The sequence below is a fragment of the Otolemur garnettii genome, unplaced genomic scaffold (assembly GCF_000181295.1).
Source record: "Otolemur garnettii isolate 467f Iridium unplaced genomic scaffold, OtoGar3 scaffold00011, whole genome shotgun sequence".
In the NCBI taxonomy this organism is placed as follows: domain Eukaryota; kingdom Metazoa; phylum Chordata; class Mammalia; order Primates; family Galagidae; genus Otolemur; species Otolemur garnettii.
In genome coordinates, this window is record NW_003852406.1 from 35,690,321 (window position 1) to 35,708,443 (window position 18,123).

General features: G+C 44.2%; 1 protein-coding gene across 2 annotated transcripts in view; it reads left to right on the top strand.

Annotated features, from left to right (window-relative positions):
- The window catches only part of CPEB1 (cytoplasmic polyadenylation element binding protein 1), an 89,615-nt gene that overhangs the window by 66,618 nt on the left and 4,874 nt on the right, over nucleotides 1-18,123 (top strand). The window contains exons 3-8 of one of the 2 annotated variants that reach the window (XM_003784607.2): nucleotides 8,633-8,856; nucleotides 10,752-11,004; nucleotides 12,989-13,102; nucleotides 13,408-13,497; nucleotides 14,355-14,491; nucleotides 17,821-18,019. In XM_003784607.2, the coding sequence (XP_003784655.1) occupies nucleotides 8,633-8,856; nucleotides 10,752-11,004; nucleotides 12,989-13,102; nucleotides 13,408-13,497; nucleotides 14,355-14,491; nucleotides 17,821-18,019 (1,017 nt within the window). Of the gene's footprint in view, nucleotides 1-8,632; nucleotides 8,857-10,751; nucleotides 11,005-12,988; nucleotides 13,103-13,407; nucleotides 13,513-14,354; nucleotides 14,492-17,820; nucleotides 18,020-18,123 lie in introns of both variants that reach the window. The other variant, XM_012801905.2, reaches the window with a different exon arrangement.

Genomic DNA, 18,123 nt, shown 5'->3' on the forward strand with positions numbered 1-18,123 from the left:
GTCCCAAAAGTGATGCAGCTACTGGCAGACCCAGAACTCCAACCTAGTTCTTTGGGTTCCAAAACTTTTATGCTCCCATCACACTCCCACACTCGCATCACACTCATGTTCCTATTAGCAGAAAGATTTATCTCAGGGTATTACCTTATGTAACTACAGGGGCTTCTTAGCCAGCGGTGATGTGCTCCCTTTATAAGCTCTTGAAAGGCGAGGGGACATGATGGTGCTGACTCCCTTTGGGTCCTTAAGTGTCAGCTCATCCCCGCTAGATTGTGGTCCTGCCTTCTCCCTTGTGATTTCTGTATGTGATGTTACTCAGCAGCAGAGTGAAGTGACTCTGAGAATCTATCCTACTTTGGGGGATCAGGAAACAAGGACTCCTGATGACCTGTGGGCGGACCAGATGTTTAGTCTGCAGGTGCCAGAGGATATTTCTGTTTGCTCCCACCGGCTTGAGAAGACCCTTGGGAATTACCCTGTCACATCTGGTTTCTGTCCTAATTGCTTACCAGTGAAGGAAGTGTTCCCTGCGTTGTATCACTTGTAGGCTCCCCCTTGGTCTGTAGGCTAGATCAGCTTAGGATAGTGAGGCAGGGATGGGGTGGTGAATTCAGCATTTTGATTTTTGCCGCTTTGGTACTTACAGCCTCATTTAGAAACAGCCTTTCTGAGGCAGCATTCAGAACAGGATTGGATCTCTCCTGTGTGGAATATGGACTTCGTAGGCCCAACCAAAGTCTCTGGCAAATCTGCTTCAACTTCCAATTCTCCACTATTGTATTCTCAGCAATAACACAGTGCCCACTGGCTGTCTGAATATTTGTGTGTGTGTGTGTTGGGGTTTTTTTGAGATGTCTTACTCTGTTGCCTGGGCTAGAATGCCATGGCATCATAGCTCACAGTAACCTTAAACTTCTGGACTCAACCGATCCTCCCTCCTCAGCCTCCTGAGTAGCTGAGACTACAGGCAACCACTACAATGCCCAGCTGGTTTTTCTATTTTTAGTAGAAATGGGGCCCATTATTGCTCAGACTGGTTTCAAACTACTGAGCTCAAGCGATCCTCCTGCTTCAGCCTCTCAGTGCTGGGATTACAGACATGGCCACACGCCAGCCATAAATATTTGTTGATGATGAGTGCCACTGATGTTGAAATGTCATGAGCCACAGTGTGAGTCCTGAGTGTTTTTTAACTGCAGAGTTAAGGTGATCAGCTTGGATGGACAGATTCTTCAAAGATCAGTCTCTCTGGGCCCCACAGCTTCTGGGGTGAGACGATGCACTTACAGAAAGTTTTCATCATACACTGAAGCCAGATTTCTGTCCTGAAGTCAAGTAGTGTATTTGGGAGCCGCTTTTAGTGCAGAGAGGAGAGAGAACCTTGGAAGCAGTGTGGCATTCTACGTGAGAGAGAAGTTGTGAGGTGGTTGGGAATATGGGTAGGATGTGAGCTGATCTTACATGGGACTTAGGTATGTCTTTTCTACAGGTAATGGAACACGTTCCAGTGATCAAGATTGGAAATTATTCTGGGGAGAAAGGCTTGTTTGGACCCATGGGATCTAGAGTCAGTGGGGGAAGTCCAACTCAGAGCATCCCACCTGAGCAGAGTTATAGATTTGGGGTTGCAAGCAGAGTGGTCTGTTTCATATCCAAGCTGAGTGCTTCCTTCCCCTCTTCCTACTCTGTGCCTCCAAATAGATTCTGAGCAAGCAATCTAGAACCAAGGACAGCAATAGGAAGCAAGGTTTCCAGGTAGGTACAGCTTCACATCTCATGTTGGAAATAATGGCTTCTGGTCTGTATTTTTCCCATGACTACTTCAATTAGTTAACAGTGTCTGATCTTAATCAACTTGGGCCTGATCTCTCCCATAGCTGAGCTCCAGCTCAGACAGCATCTTACAATGCAAGCGTCCAGTGCCAGGCCCTTGCAGCCATCGCTAACGCTGCCATCAGACTCTGGGTGCCTTTGTGCTCGTGGGGAAGGCTTCAAAAAATTCCAGCAGTGACTCAGCTGTAAAATCCACAAGAGCTGGCATAGAAGGGTGAAAGCAGAGAAAGTTAACAATCAGTCTAAAAATACTACTGCTGATTTGGACTCTTGTACCCTCTGAGGTAGCAATAATGAGCTGGAACCCTCTGCCAGGTCCTCTCCTCCCCGTGACTTCCCTAAGAGCTTTCTGTGGCCGATGCTGATCCTGCCAGCATGGAAGGTGGGGACGGTGCCTCTGCCCCAGAAGCAGAGCAGCACAGTTCTTAGTCACTTCTGCAAGGTGGGGATTTTCTGGACACTCACCCACCAGGGCCGGAGGCACTTGGAAAACCCCAAGCTTTCTATGATCCTTGAGTTGTGGAGACCAGGCCAGGCGCAGAGCAAAGAGGTCAGGGCCTTGCCTGTTACTGAAGGTTGACTGTAGGACTTCTCTCTCCACCACTCCCACCCTTCCATAAGCCATCTAGGTCAATACTTGATATCTGGCCTTAATGAAGCTCTGTACCTATGGGGGGACATCTGTCACTTCCACTTGACTTTAGGTTCTATGGCTTAAAGAGAGAGTGCCTTCCCAGTGGGTGTCCTCCCTGCTGTGAGACAGGAAGAAGGGAGCTGACATAAGATACTAGCTTTGGGTTCCTCTCCTCCTGCTTCCCATTCCTAGCTGGGGGGTCAGTGCTGCTCACTGCACACCCACACTTTGCACTCAGGGCAAGTGTGGTCTCAGTAGCTGAGCTGGAAGCAAGACAAAATTCCCTTTCTTAAATGCAGTTCTAATTTCCCTAGGAACACAGCGTGCTTCTTTGCTGCTTTCCTTTCTTTGATCTGCAGACACTCAAAGAACTGTGAGGCCAGGCCTTGGGCGAGGTAGATAGTGCTGTGAAAAAGGATGTCAGACCTTGGTGACATTTTCCAGAACTTGGCTCCTTTTGTGGGCTGAAGGAGATACCAGACTAGCTGTCACGTTCCAGGCCTCTTGTCACTTAACTTTGGTCTTCTCAGCATCTTCTGGTCATATCTGCAGTAATCTGGTAGAGACGCCAGCTTGCCCAGGTGTTGCTCTGTGGCACCCTGGTCTGCTCTGCCACATGTACTGCCTCTCCAAGTGCAGCCCTCTCCCTGTCTTTCTGTGTGGTTGGAGACCCTTCTTTGCGTCTATACTTGAATGTGGGAGCACATTTCAGTGGCTCTGAGGATCCCAACAGATTCTGGAGGAGTTGATCAGGAGAGGGCTACTCTTCTGCGCTGCCCCTCTTAAAGCAGAGTATCTGTATGTTTAATTCTTCAGTCTGTATCTGTATGTTTAATCCTCTAGAAGAAAGTCTGAAAGTAGTAGGAGTATTGTCACAATTTGGTGTGGCAAGTTACTGCGTTTCTCTAAACCTCTGCTTTAGTGATGGGCTAGGTATGGTTGAGCTAAGGTTTATTCCCCTAAATCTGAGTTTCATCTATGTCAACATTGTGTCCTTAAAAGGAATACCATTGATAGAAGAGAGTATGGCCTCGGTGAGCACAGGCTTTCAGGAATACAGCCTTCTCTCTCTTTCAGCAGGGTTCAGCAAACATTGATAGCCTGTCTTTTAAAGCAGGTGTTGAGCTCATTGATGTTGGAGGAGAGAGGTAAGGATGACCTTTGGTGTGGTTGATTGAGAAATAAAACTTTGTACACATGTGCCTGCACATATCTCTGTGAATGTTTTTGAGGGTTTAAAGAGCTTGTTTAAGATTATTTCTTAGAATGCGCCATAGACTGCAAAGGTACTCAGTTACTGTCTTCTCTCCTGGAATCCGAGTTCCTGTTACTTGTGCTTTTTTTTTTCTGGTTAGATCAGTTGCCTTGAAAGAGGCAAAGAAAGTCAAATGAGAATTGACTAGATTTTCTTCTTGTCATTAAAAAAAAGTCCTGTTTACATTGAAGTAAGTTTAAGTTTATAGAAATTACAAAAATAAAATTGAAGAATACTTGTATTCCATTTATCCAGATCCTCCTATTGCTGGCATTGATTTTATCCCATTTGTTTTTTCATTTGCACACCTTCTCTATATACTTATATCTATATTTTTCTACACCATTAAAAGATGATCTTACATTCCTACATAACAAAATTGTTGTCAACATTGGTTGATTAATACTGATAGAACATTCTTATTAAACTTGTTCCTATTACAATTTTGTTAAGTGACCTGGTAATGTCCTTCATAGTATTATATATTTCTTTCCTTCTCTCTCAGCTTGTGTCTGCTCTAAGCAATAGGCCCAGCTCCTTTTGTTTTTGTTCAATATGAGATTGCAAAGTCCCTTGGCTGTCCTGAATGTTTTTCACAGTGTTCAGCTTGTTCTGGCAATCACTTTCCTGAGATTATTAGAATCCTTGCCACTTTTTTTTTTTTTTTGTATTCTTATTTGTTCCTGGTTACTATGTCTGTCAGCCTTGCTGCAGCTTTCTCCACCCAGTACCCAGTGTTCTCAGAGGTCACACTGTTTGGGAAATACCCTCTATAGCATGCCACATTGGTTTCTTTCTTTGATACCTTTTGTTTTCTATTGAGTATTTGTCATTGTGCTGTAAGCGCTGTTTATTTAAAGTATAACATCTAGTGTTTAAGTCAATAATTACTTATAAAAAAGATACATGGGTGTGTGGAAAGGGAATTGATTAGAAGTAACAAATTTCTAGTTTAGATTTTTCTAGATTAATGCTTTTCATATGTCCTAGAGATCTTGTTAAAATGCAGATTCTGATTTAGGACTGGGGTAGGACCCAAGATGAATTTTTAATAAGTTCCTACAGTGTCAAGGTCCCAGATAAGTTTTTAAGACCTGAATATTATAGATCCTTATGTGCTGTCTTCTAGTAGGTGAGATTGCTAGTCTGTAGTCAATAGTCTGAAAGGGTTTGAACAAAAGAAAAGTGCCAGTAACATGAAGACAAACAGATGTGAGGTAACTATGTATTTTTTTTAAAGTAGCTAGTGAATGGTTTACTTAGAAGATTAAGCTTGGTGTGGGAAAGAATTGAGTTCCACTGTCACTCATCAGCTGTTACTTAATTGGCTGTCTCCTAAGCCTTGGTTTCCTTTTGTTAAAATAGCACTACTACCTACTTTTTTTGGATTTGGTGAAGTATTATTTACCTAAGAAATTTTTTTTTCTTTTTTGGAGATATACAGTCTTACTTTGTTGGTTGGGATTGTCTTCAATGCCTGACCTCAAGATCTTACTACCTTGATCTCGCAAAGTGCTGAGATTACAGTTGGGAGCCATTATGCCTGATCATGAGGTGCTTCTAACACAATGTCTGGCACATGCTTAGATGTTCAGTGAATGGAAGTTGCTATTAGTGAATTGTAGGCGCTTAACTGAACTTCATCTAGATTGCAGGATGGAGGATGGAATCGTGAGCACTTGAGGAAGTAGAAGTTCATGAGTGGCTAACTTTACTTGCCATTTTCTGTTTAGACAGGCTTATTACCAGATTAGAACAGTGCTGTGGAGATAATTCCTAGCTTTCACCCAGGAATTTAACAAAGCCTCAAGGTATCTTTATAGACATGGTAGAGAATTTATAGGTTGGTAGAGGTTGTTATATCTGTGGCTGTGAAAACAGATAAAGTGACACAACAGTGAATACAAATGGATTGCACATTTTTTTTAAACATTGCATTAAGACAGCTTTTATGGCCCATACTTGTCATTTGCATCCCTCAGATGCAAGCCCTTTGGGCCAGCATCACTTCTTAAAAATTCTTCTGATACTGCTTTATGTTGTGTCTCCCTTAACAACTCTGAGCTTTTCCCTGTGCTACTTGATACTCCCCTTTTCCAAGATTGGCAGGCTGCCTGACACCTTTTTTGTCACTGGTGAATGCTGCCTCCACCTTCTACTCTAGCAGGAAGCTTTTTCTTTAGGGCACTACTGTTCTGAATGGTGCATATTGCTCTCCCAAACCTCATCTACCCCAGGGTCATTCTTTTTGTTCCTTCTGACCAGTTTCTTAATCCTTCCCCTTTTCTGAAGATCTCAATACCTGTTTTGTTTTTGACCTCACCATAGTTGCAGTTATAAATACAGATGCCCTTTAATGTCCATATGGGTGACCTTTTAAATACCTCAGACTTCACACAATGTAAGTCAACCCCCTCTAGTTCCATACCCTGGACCTTGCCTTTCTGCTGTTCCTGTTTATCCTGTCTGCCACATTCATTCCTCTTACTGCTGTCAGCCTGTGGAAATCACTGGTTCTGCATTTATTTGCTTCTAGTCTGTTGACTCTCTTCTGACCTTAGCCTGTAACTTACAAACCATTCTTGATCTCCTGTGGTGCTGTTACCGTCAACTCTGTTGTCCCATTTACTCCTTCAAACCCCTTTGAGGAAAAAAAGTCATAGCCCTGTGTGGGTTTAGTGTCCGTCCCAGGTGCTTGAGCTCTGCTAGGGAAAATCCTGTAAGTCCAGATCACACAGTTCCCTTTTCAGCTGGGTCCTGGGTCATGGGTCCCACTGCCATTTGTCGTCTTTTCTCTGGCTAGACCTCTTTGCTAGTCCCACAGCAGCTCTGCTGGTGCCTCTTCCCAGTTACCTTTAGGATAAAATCAGAGCTCCTAAACCTGCTGTTAAGGCTCTGTATGATTTTATTGTTAGCTCTTTGCTCACCACCCTAAACTTGTTATGTGAAATACAGTGAAGGCTGCCCCTCTGGGGCACTGGCAACATGGTTAAGACTGAATGATGCCGAGGATCTGTTGGGTTTCACAGTGCTTATTCACCAAGTTTTGCAGCCTCAGGGAGGAGCCTTGAATAAATCTCCACATCCACCTTCTGGGGCATGGATTCAGGGGCCTTGACTTTCCATTGTTTCAAGAGGAAGGGTTTGTCAAGGATTATTTGAGAAGTTGTTCAGGATTATTTCTGGTGGCTGTCAGAATCCAAGCATTTTGAGACACTTAGTTTTAGCAAACAGTTAAGTGCTAGTGCTTTTGAAAACCTGGTTTGAAAGGCCCAGGTAAAGAGTGTTTTCTTTGAAAACAAAGTAGTAAACTAACTCCTTGTTGGATGTAGTATGCTTCATCCCACCCCAACCCCTCTACACATACATACATTAGACTGGCAGGAATTAGAAGACCAGTCCTACCAGGTATTGGCCAGGTTGTGGAAGGACTGTAACCTGTTACTGCTGATATCAGGGAATGTGAAATGGTATATCTGCTTAGAAAACAGTATGACAGCTTCTTAAAAAGTTGAAGGTATTTTTACCACAATAAAATAAACCAATAACTAGATAAATACATCCACAGTATCCTCCACATTAAAAAAAATAAAAGTTAAGGATGCATTGACTGTATCTTTATCCAAAAGGGCTAGTCATACGCCTAAAGGAGAGTGGGCTGATGGGATCACATAGAACAGATGTCAAAGACCTTGGGCACATGCTCAATTGTGAATGGTGTGTGTCTGGTACCCTGCCAGCATGCACTGACTTTTCTTTCAGGCTGGAGAGGTTTATTTCTGCCCCTTGGGATTCACTTCAGCCCTAGCCAACCATTCAGATGGACTTAGAGGTCTGGGAGGAAACCAGTTCTGGGTGACATGTGTTTCATTTAGTTGCTAGTCAGGGCTGAAGTGGAGCTGCTGTTGAGCACTCACACCTGCTGAATTATTGTGACATTTTGAGGTGGATGTTCTCTCCCTTTCTTCAGATGGAGAAGCATGAGGTTAAGGCTTCTCTAACTGTAGTGCCTCTGTAGCTCCATGTCCTCCTCATCCTTGGAGAAAGTTGTGTGTCCAAAAATTATATCTTTTTTGATCTTTGATAAATACTTATTGTGTGCTAGGCACTGGTCTGCCGAGTACTTTCCACTTGCTGTCTAATTACTGAACTGTCTAGAAATGTCAGGAAATAGTTGGCACTCCATGCAAGATGCCAATAAGAAAATGGAGGCCTAGAGAAGCTAAGTGAGCTTCCCAGAGCTCACAGGCATGTATAGGAGATGTCAGACCCAGGGTTTCATCCAGGCTCCTCTTAAGTCAGAGAATGGGCTTAACCATGTCACTCTGCATCTGTCTTAGTTTGAAGTTCAGCGGCGTAGATGAGGGTCTGTCTATGCTGCAAGTTTGCACAGGGAGCTTCTCAGATGAGGCGGCATGTTTATGCTGGACCAGATTCCTGGCATGTGGCCTGAGAGCCTATATTTTAGCCACACAGCATTAGAAAGGTGGAAATGCTTATAATAAGCACACTGGCAGACAGTAAAGAACTACTATGACTTGGGTTTCCTAATTGTGTTGTAGGAGTATCTAGACAGTAACAGCAGCTGTGATCAGGGTTCCCAGTGGCACTGAGTTTCCCAAATGCTGGCACTGATCCTTTAGGCTGGGTGGCAGAGAGCAAGAATTTTGCTGTTACTTAACAGCACTCTGGTCTTCAGATAGTCGTCACCCTGTGACTACCTCTAACATACTCTGTGTGGCCAGGTCTTACGATGAGATGTATTCTGTTCATTATATTCTAACTGTTTTTCTGGCTTGCTTTCAATGACCTTGCCTTTGGTGTATCTTGTTGGGTGGTCGTGGGAGAAAAGAAAGGCTGTTGGCTGCAAAGAAAACTGAGAAGTCATGAGGTTTTCTTTTTTGTCCTAGTACTGAGCATGCTTCATAACCCACTGGGAAATGTCCTAGGAAAACCCCCTTTGAGCTTCCTGCCTCTGGATCCCCTTGGGTCTGACTTGGACAAGTTTCCAGCACCCTCTGTTAGAGGATCACGCCTGGACACCCGGCCCATCCTGGATTCCCGATCTAGCAGCCCCTCTGACTCGGACACTAGTGGCTTCAGCTCTGGATCAGATCATCTTTCAGATTTGATTGTAAGTAACTTATTTGGTAAGGGGGATGTTAAGGGTGGAGTTGCCTGTGTGTGTCTGAAGGAAAGGAGAGTGTAGTAACTGTTTTAGAGCTTGGAGTAGGGTACCTATCCACTGGAAGGCAGGCTGGGAGAGGGAGGGAGAGGTGCAGCAGATGCCATTATCAGGAGCACATACAGAGTTTCTTATCCTCAGCAGAACTGAGGGTGCTTTTGAATACTCACTGAGGATTATATTCAGGACCTTTACTGAAGACTGTGAAGTAACTAGTAAAGCAGCTAATTTCAAAAGTAAATGTGGAGGCCCTGACAGTGTTCTGTTTCTCAGCTTACATGGGTACTTTCTTTAGCCTTTAAATGATATCATTTTTATACCTTTTTATATATGTTATCTGAAAATTTTTAGGAGATCATTTTAAAACTTCTGATGGTAATTAGCAAGGCTAGGATTTTAATACTGGTCTGACTAGCTCCTGTATTGCTTTACTGTTGGCTCTCAGTCTGAGGTCATGATCACTCTCTGAAATAATGCCTCAGAATTAATTTTTGCATCTCATGTCTCTTATCTATAGCCATGTATGACGTGTAGCCTTCATGCTAAGTAGAGTTAGCAAAGGGATCAGAATAGAAGGGGGACAGCATAGAAAGAATAGAACAAACCTGTGGGATAGGCAGTGAGAAATTATCTAAAAATATAATTTCAGGTGTCTTCTGAGCCTTGCTTCTCTATTCCCAAATCCTCTGAGCTGAGTGTTCAGTGAGTAGAATGGCTTTTTTTCCCCACCCTCTTTCCTTTCACACCAGTGACTGGCAGCCTGGGTCATGGTCTCCTGTGAACTTGTCCGAGAAGACAGGAGCTAGCATTAGTGTTCCCACTGCACATTGGTTTTATTTGTTTAGGATGTATGTCTAGAATGGTAGTCATAGCAGGCCCCTTTACTTCTCTGGGCTACAGTTTACTCTTCTGTAACATGGCATCAGATATGGTGCTTATAGTTCTGTTTATGTTACGTTAGATGAGACTAAGTCTTGGAAATTTACCTCATTCCTGCTATTTGGGGGTTTCGTTTATAGAACTTTCTATGATCCCTCCACCTTAAGGGTTAACTGGGGAAGAGGACGTACAGGTAGTACTTGAAATGACATAAAATATTCTGTCAACTAGTTATTTTTGGGTTTTTGATATAATGCACTATCATTTTACCCACTTAAATTAGAATTTAAAGTCTTGACTCAATCTTGTAGTGAAACTCCAGTTCTCATATAATTATGTGATAGAACATAGAGTCCTCATAGAAGGCTTTTTTGGCATTTTACTTCTAGGAAACTGACCAAAGAAAAGTAAAATACAAAGAAGCTACATCTAAAAATATATGATTCTGAAAACTTGGGAAGTTTCTAAATGTTTAATAGGAGAATGGGTCAGTGAAATGACCTTGTTCCCTAAGTAGAGCATAATAAATTCATTTAAAATGGTTATGAAGGGTACAAGTCAAATCTATCAAGGATAGAACATAAATGTCTTAACACAATATTTAAGTAAATGAGGTAAAAGTTATGTTGACTAGTTTGATGTAAGCACTCCAAATAGCATGAAAAATCAACACATTGTACCCCACAAATGCATAAATGTATTCATGATCTATGTGTATATGACTTAATAAAAGGAAAAAAAAATGGTTATGAAGACTGGCATTATGGGAAAAAAATGTTGAATGAGGAGAGGAGCATTTGTTTGAATTATGGTATAATTAAAACTAATCTTAAAATTCATAGGAAGAAAGTCTAAAAATATACCATGCTGAATGAATGTTATTTTTCATAATTTCTATAATGTGATTACTAGATTATACCAAAGCTGTCTTTTAAAAACCTCTGTCTTCCTTTTTTCTCCTCTAGTCAAGCCTTCGCATTTCCCCTCCTCTACCCTTCCTGTCTTTGACAGGAGGGGGTCCAAGAGACCCTTTAAAGATGGGGGTTGGGTCCCGGATGGACCAAGAGCAAGCTGCTCTAGCTGCAATCACTCCCTCCCCAACCAGCGCCTCAAAGAGATGGCCAGGGGCTTCTGTGTGGCCATCCTGGGACCTCCTTGAAGCCCCCAAAGACCCCTTCAGCATAGAAAGAGAGGCCAGGCTGCATCGGCAAGCTGCAGGTGAGTGGGGTTGAGCATGTGTGGGACCTCTTGGAGCAGAGGAAGTGACCTCAGTTCACACACTGGTGAAATGTCTAAAAGAGGCTTAGTGAAGTCTCCAGATCTGCAAAGAATGTTCTTTCTGTGGAGTAAATGCTACTGGGAACAAACTCAGGAACTTTGTTGAGGCTGAGTGGAAAGGATGGAGGCAGACAGTGTGGTGCACAGTGCTATGCCACAGCGTCCAGTTGGAGCCATCTCTCACTTGTGCCCTTCTGTGGAGACTGTGTATGTGTTGCTCTTATGTCTTTCATGAGTGGGTGACCCTCCAGAGAAACCCTGGAAATAATGCCCAGAATTTCATCTACCTTCCTTTCTAATTCAAAGACATGTCAGACGACACATGCTGGAGCTTTCTTCCCCCAGGTTTTCTGATTGGTACCCAGGGGGTGGGTGGTCCACTTGTCAACCTCTAAGGTAAAGGATGTCAAAAATTCTGTCATTTAAATTATCTTAAACATCTACAAGGGCTGTCCGGAAAGTATCTGGCCACGCACTATGAAAACTAGAGGAGACACACATGGCTGGGTACTTTCCAGACAGCCCTTAATGTTGAGTCTGTTTTTCATCTTAGATCAGTGCTTGGAAGTAAGTGAGCTGCATGTCATTGTCTTGAGTGTGTCAGGAAGATGTCCTCACCTGCTAGTGTGAGGCCTGGAACTGGTAATGGAGTGAATGATCATGTCTCCATCTCATTTGCTTCAGAGGCTTTAGTAGGTCTTGTCTTTCTACTCAGAGCTGGGGAGCTTCAGTCTCCCTTAGGGTGCTGCTGCCTCGCTCAGCTGATGGTTTCATCACCCCATCTTTGTGTTTTTCTGCTGCTATTGTTTTTCTGTGAAATGACATTACCATGTCTCTTGGATGAGGCTATTATAAATAACTTATGTTTTTGTCATAAGATATTATTGACAATGCCCAATTTCTTGTCATAGCAACACTTTGGGCCTATGCCTTTTAGGGAATGGCTTTCTATATACTTGTCCTGAATAAAAATGGTGTTTCTTTTTAAAGACTATCTTTCTCAGTGCTGAAGGGAGGGTAAGATGTGCAAGACCTAGTCAGTTCCCACTAAGGTTAGTCTCTTATCTGGAAAACCACAGATTTCCAGACCTGAGCAGGGACAAGACTAAAGCCTGTTAGAAGGCTGAATTGATCCCCAGTAATAGGCCTGCAGAAGAGGGGTAGGCTAAACAGAAGATAGCTCCTAACATGTAGCAATAAAGCTACAAAGCAATAGCAATAAAGGTTTCTTAATGTGGATTTGAGTCAGAGAAACTTCACAGTGGGTTTGGACAATTTTGAGTTTAACATACATAGAAAGCTGAAGGGTTGAGGGCAGATCCATTAATCTCATAGTATTGATGTCAAGGAGAGCCTAGTCTATTCATATGCTGAAAGCATTTGTCTTGTTGGGTGCTAGTGGTGGTTTTTATTGGCAGTGTCCTAACTTCTGTGATTGAGTTCAGAGCCAAGACAAGGAAAAAGAATAGAATGTTCCTTATTTGAACATTAGGAGAAGGTCTGTTTGTATCTCTAAGCCTGTAGGATATTGTATACATAATTGTTCTATTTGCTTTTTAGTAATTGTAAATTTAATTACTACTGTAAGCAATAACTAGATACAACTGCAATATAGTTACTCTTATCAGTTGTATGTTCGAAAATAGCTTGGGGTGTGATCATTTTTACATCTGGTTAGGCATTCCTTTCGATTTTAGTGGGGACAGAATTAGTGAATTAGGATTATCATACTTGGCTAAGTAAGTTGGTGAGACACAGGTTTCTTGCTTTTCAGCATAGTCATGGCTATTCTTCCAGACAACCGGGCTAACATCGTAGTCCAATTATTTCTGAGCAAGGTCACCCCAGGAGAAGGGTGGTGGTGTTATTGATTGTCTGACACCCTCCTCCCACCCCCCCTTTCTCTCTTGGCCTTCTTCCAAAGCTGTGAATGAAGCCACCTGTACCTGGAGTGGCCAGCTTCCTCCCCGGAACTATAAGAACCCCATATACTCTTGCAAGGTGTTTCTAGGAGGCGTTCCTTGGGATATTACGGAAGGTGAGCTACCTCTATGACTTCTTGCTTCAAGAGTTGAAGGTGGGGGTCTATCTTTCAGGAGCATGACCAGGGGCTGAATCTCTGCCTGAGCTCAGGGTATGGTGGGGCAGCTGAGGGGAGAAGTGCATTTCATAGATTCCTGTATTGCTTCTGTGTCTGGTCCATACACTTCTCACCTGAGACCAGAAGTCAATTCTGAGTTACTCACCAGAGGGGCAGCTGGGGGGGAGAGCACTGATGACCCTGTGCTTGTGTCTGCACTGGAGAGGGTGGCACCTCAGCTTTTGCTCTCTCTCTCTTTGCAGCTGGATTGGTTAACACCTTCCGTGTTTTTGGCTCTTTGAGTGTGGAGTGGCCTGGTAAGGATGGCAAGCACCCCCGGTGTCCTCCCAAAGGTAATATGCCTAAAGGTAATAAAGACATGGTAGGAGCTCTTTTTTTCTCCTCCCTAGCACATAAATGCACCAAGGAGTGCTGGAATGTCACAGACGCATGCCGGTAATGTGGCGGGTGCTTCAGGGCACAGACCTTTCAGCATCAGCACTTTTCTTCAAAGGAGCACATTCTTCTGTTTCTTCCAAACTAATGTTCTACCTGTCCAAACTTACACAGCCATGGGAGCTGCCTCTGAAACCCCATCCTTGGACATACCCTCTAAACCTGAACCCTAGCAGTGCCTCTCCTCTCAAAATGAGCTTTCCCTTGCCTGCTTTTCCTGCTGAGTTACCTTGTTGCCCGACCTAATTCTGAGATCCCTTTGGAGTTGGCAGGAAAGAGGACCAAGAATCTTGATTCCTTACTGGTCTGAAATGAGATCCCTTCCCAGTAGAAAGGAGCAGGTGCTATTTTCACTCTGCCCCATCTTCACTGAACTGAATCTGTGGTTTAACTAGGCTTTTAAAGCAGTACCTGCCATCCCTCCCACCCTCAAGAAGTGCCTGGCTTTGCTGACCTCAGCTTGCTTTGTGTTTCTGGGAGAGAGCTGTGGTAATGGTGGGGTCCTGTGTCCCAGCTTGTCAGTCCTCCCGGTCAGCATGGGAGAGATGGTGTGCACCTCTCTTCCTTGGCCTGGGCAACTAGCATAGCAAGTGCTCCCATTCAACAGGACTGTCCAGGGGGGCGGGGGGAGGTATGGCAGAATGTGTCTTCTACCCAAGGCTTCCTTTCTTGGAAGAAACTGCCTGCTGTAAAGCCTAGACCGAGGAATAGCCCCAAGCAATGTTAATGTGGTCTTTCCTCTCCTCGGGAATAGGGTATGTGTATCTGGTCTTCGAACTAGAGAAGTCTGTCCGGGCCTTGCTTCAGGCTTGCTCTCATGACCCACTGAGCCCAGATGGCCTGAGTGAATATTATTTTAAGATGTCCAGCCGAAGGATGCGCTGTAAGGAGGTGAGTTAGCCTAGTATCCTTTCTAGACGAAGGTGATTGGCATAACTGAGTCACTGGGTTTCTTGGAGTAGGTGAATATGCATACTGTAGGTAGGGATCATTCCTCCTGAGGCAGATAAATCCCACAGTATCCTCTCACTTAGACTGAAGAAAGAAAACAATTTTAGGCCATAATGGGGGTGTGTGTACATATATACTTACTATGTACACATGCGCACTCCTGCCTAAGAAGATCAAAGTAATTTCTAGCCTTTATTCTGTTCTTTTTCTAGTCAAGACTCAAACTTATCTTAGAGATGAAATTGAGAGCAGCAGCTTTCTTTACTTAAATGATAGACTCTGCAGCCCTTTCTTCCTAGATCTGCCTTCAGGCTCTGCCTTCTGACTTTGTAGACTGTGCTGGTGAACTCCTTTCAGTCCATACCCACTGGGGAGGGGGTGTCACTCTTTCACTCCTTTCAAGACTTTATGAGTTATGTAGTTTTCTGCACGTAAGTTTTTCATCTTATACCTTTTCTGGGATCAGCCTTGTGTGTCCCTAGCATTATGGGTTTCTAGCATGGAGTTATCTCACCTGGGAGCCTTACTACAGGTTTTTGGTCCTTATCCCATGTAAACCGAGTGTCTGAGTGGAGTTCAGAAATTGCCACTTTAACCAGCACCCCCCAAGTGGTTCTAGAGGATAGTGTTTGAGAACCACTTGTCAAAGCAAGTTTTGATCTCAGAAATCAGAATGATGTTTCTTAAAATCCAATTCTAGAGCACATCACTTTTGTGATTTGGGGGCTAGATATCTAATACATAGTATCTCTAAAACTTCATTTCCTTACCTATAAAGTGGGAAACCTAAAATGTCTATTTCAGTAAAAAGATCCGTCGTTGCCAGGGGTTTAGTGAGAAGGCATAAGCAGGCAGAGCACCAGAGGGTTTCTAGGGCAGTGAAGCTGTCCTGTGTAATGGTGATTGCATGTTGTTGTACCTTTGTCCAGACCCACAGAACATAAAACAAGTATCAAGAGTGGACCCTAAGGTCAGGCTTGGATTTTGAGTGGTGGTAACATGTCAGTGCAGACTCATCAGTTTTAACAAATGGTCCACTGCAGTGCCAGACATTGGTAGTGGGGGAGGCTGTGCATGTGTGGGGGCAAGGGCCATGTGGGCAAGCTTTGTTTCTTATGCTCAGTTTTATTGTGAATCTAAAACTGCTTTGAAAGTAAAGTCTATTTTTAAAAAAATCTGACCAGGCTCAGTGGCTCATACCTGTAATTCTAACACTCTGGGAGCTTGAGGAGGGAGGATTGCTTGAGGCCAGGAGTTCAAGACCTGTCTCCACAAAAAATACAGTAATTGACCAGGTGCAGAGACATGTGCCTGTAGTCCCAGCTGCTGGGGAGGCTGAGGGATGAGGTTTGTTTGAGCCTAGTAGTTGGAGGTTGCTGTGAGCCTGGTGATACCATGGCACTGTAGCCAGGATGACAGAGCAAAACCCTGTCTCAAAAAGCCAAAATCTTTAGGGTATTGGGGGGCATGCCTATTTTATTGAGCCGGTTGCATTAGATTTAGAATAATCTTTGTAACAAAGCTGGCTCTTTGTTTTATAGCTGTTTCCTGGTGTTGGTTTGTGTTCTGTCTTAGTGACAGGGCAGAGTTCATCTTCTGGCTGTTCATCTCCACAGCTTTCCTACATTCTCACCTTTCTTGCTGTGTGGAGCTCACCGGTTATCTCAGGGTGTTAATTCTAAAACTTAGTTGATATGCTCATGCTCCCTCCTCCTCACCCCTTCACAGTCAGAGGCTGCCCTGTCTATAGCATAGAGCCTTTCTTCCTCCTCCTCTGGGAAGTGCCTGGCACCTTTCTACTCCCCAGTCCCTCCTTCCAGGGACCTATCTTTGATTCACTGGCTGTAGGCCGCGGTCCCCACCTCAGACTCTTTCCTTCATGTGTGACTCTTCCCTGACATCTTCCATCTCAGATAATCATCCGCTTTGTGGCTCTGCTCTACCATTAGACCTCATGTACTCCCCTAGTCTCCTATGCTGTCTGAGTGCCAACTTCCAGGGGCCCTCCTTTGGAATGTCCATAGTCCCAAACTCTTCGGTGTGTAAAATAAGCTTTTTCATCTTCTGGTGAAATTGGCACCCACCAAAACTTCTGTCAGGCCTTCTTATCACAAGGTTCTGTAGATCTGGCCCCATTAGAACAGATTCTTCCTTGATTGTCCAGCATGCTTATGCCATTAGCACTGCAGACACTTCAGAAGAATCACCAAGCCTTGGCCTGTTCTGTGCCTGTTGCCACCAGTTGTGTCCAAGTCTTAGTCACCTGTCCTTTAACCTGCTGCTTTTGTCTCCTTGTTGGTTTCTGGATCAGATTTCTTCCTGCTTCAAGACATTTTTAAGATCTTAATTCTTCACAGATTAATCTTTCCAAATACTTACTGGTCATCAGTGAACTCATTTCATTGTGGAGTCCTCTGCCTGTAATACCAAGTATCTTTTTTTTTTAGGCTAAGGAGATTCAGAGCCGAAGAACATGGTCAGCTCCTACCCTAGTGTTACTCAGCTCTGCAAGAGCTCAGGGATCTCTTGTTTATGGCTTTTTACCCTGTCTCTCCATTTAGCCCCACTCCCCCTGCCATAGTTCTCCAAGGCCTAGGTTGGGGCAGTAACCATCTCACAAAAGTACTGCAAGCCTCTCTGAGGAGAGGACAGAGGAGCCTCTCTGTCCTCCAGGCTCCTAATCTTTAATTTATCTGTGCTTCCTTTCTTTTCTCCTTCCTTCCTTCTTTCCTTCTTTCTTGACAGTTTCACTCTGTCCCCTGAGTAGAGTGCTATGGCATCATCACAGCTCACAGCAACCTCAAACACCCGGGCTCAAGTGATCCACCTGTTTTGCTCTCTTGGAGTGCTGGGATTACAGGCATGACCCACCACGCCTGGCCTACCTCCTTCCTTTCTTGTGGACTCCAGATCATGCTGTTGATAAGTGTCCATGGCCCTTTGTTAGAACCCCACAGTTAGAGTGTGAAAGAGTGATGGACTCCTGGGCATGACAGTGGGTACTTTTTTACCTATTCTTCAGGATGAGTGAGTGCTATTTTAATACTTCCACCATTCCCAGATGGATGGACTCAGTAAAACTCAGCTCTAGTTGGGTTGGAGTAAAGGTGTTTTACAGGTTGCCTAGGAGCCTGAGACAGGTCAGTAACACTTTACCTGGATGGGCCTTAGCAGCCCCAGCTTGAGTAGCTCCAGAGTATGTGCCTTGCTGACAGGAGCCTCTGTCTGGGGCACTCTGCAGGGCTAATCTACCTTTGGGTGGTTTTCAGGTGCAGGTGATCCCCTGGGTCTTGGCTGACAGCAACTTTGTCCGGAGCCCATCTCAGAGGCTAGACCCCAGCAGGACGGTGTTTGTTGGCGCCCTGCATGGCATGCTCAACGCCGAGGCCCTGGCAGCCATCTTGAATGACCTCTTCGGAGGCGTGGTATATGCGGGGATTGACACAGATAAGCACAAGTATCCCATTGGTAAGCATCCCGCTTTTGTATGGGAAAGCTGGTGACCCCTGGGAGTATTCCAGGATTGTAATACTTCCCTACGGGAGTGGGAGAGAGAGGCGTAACCCAGGTGT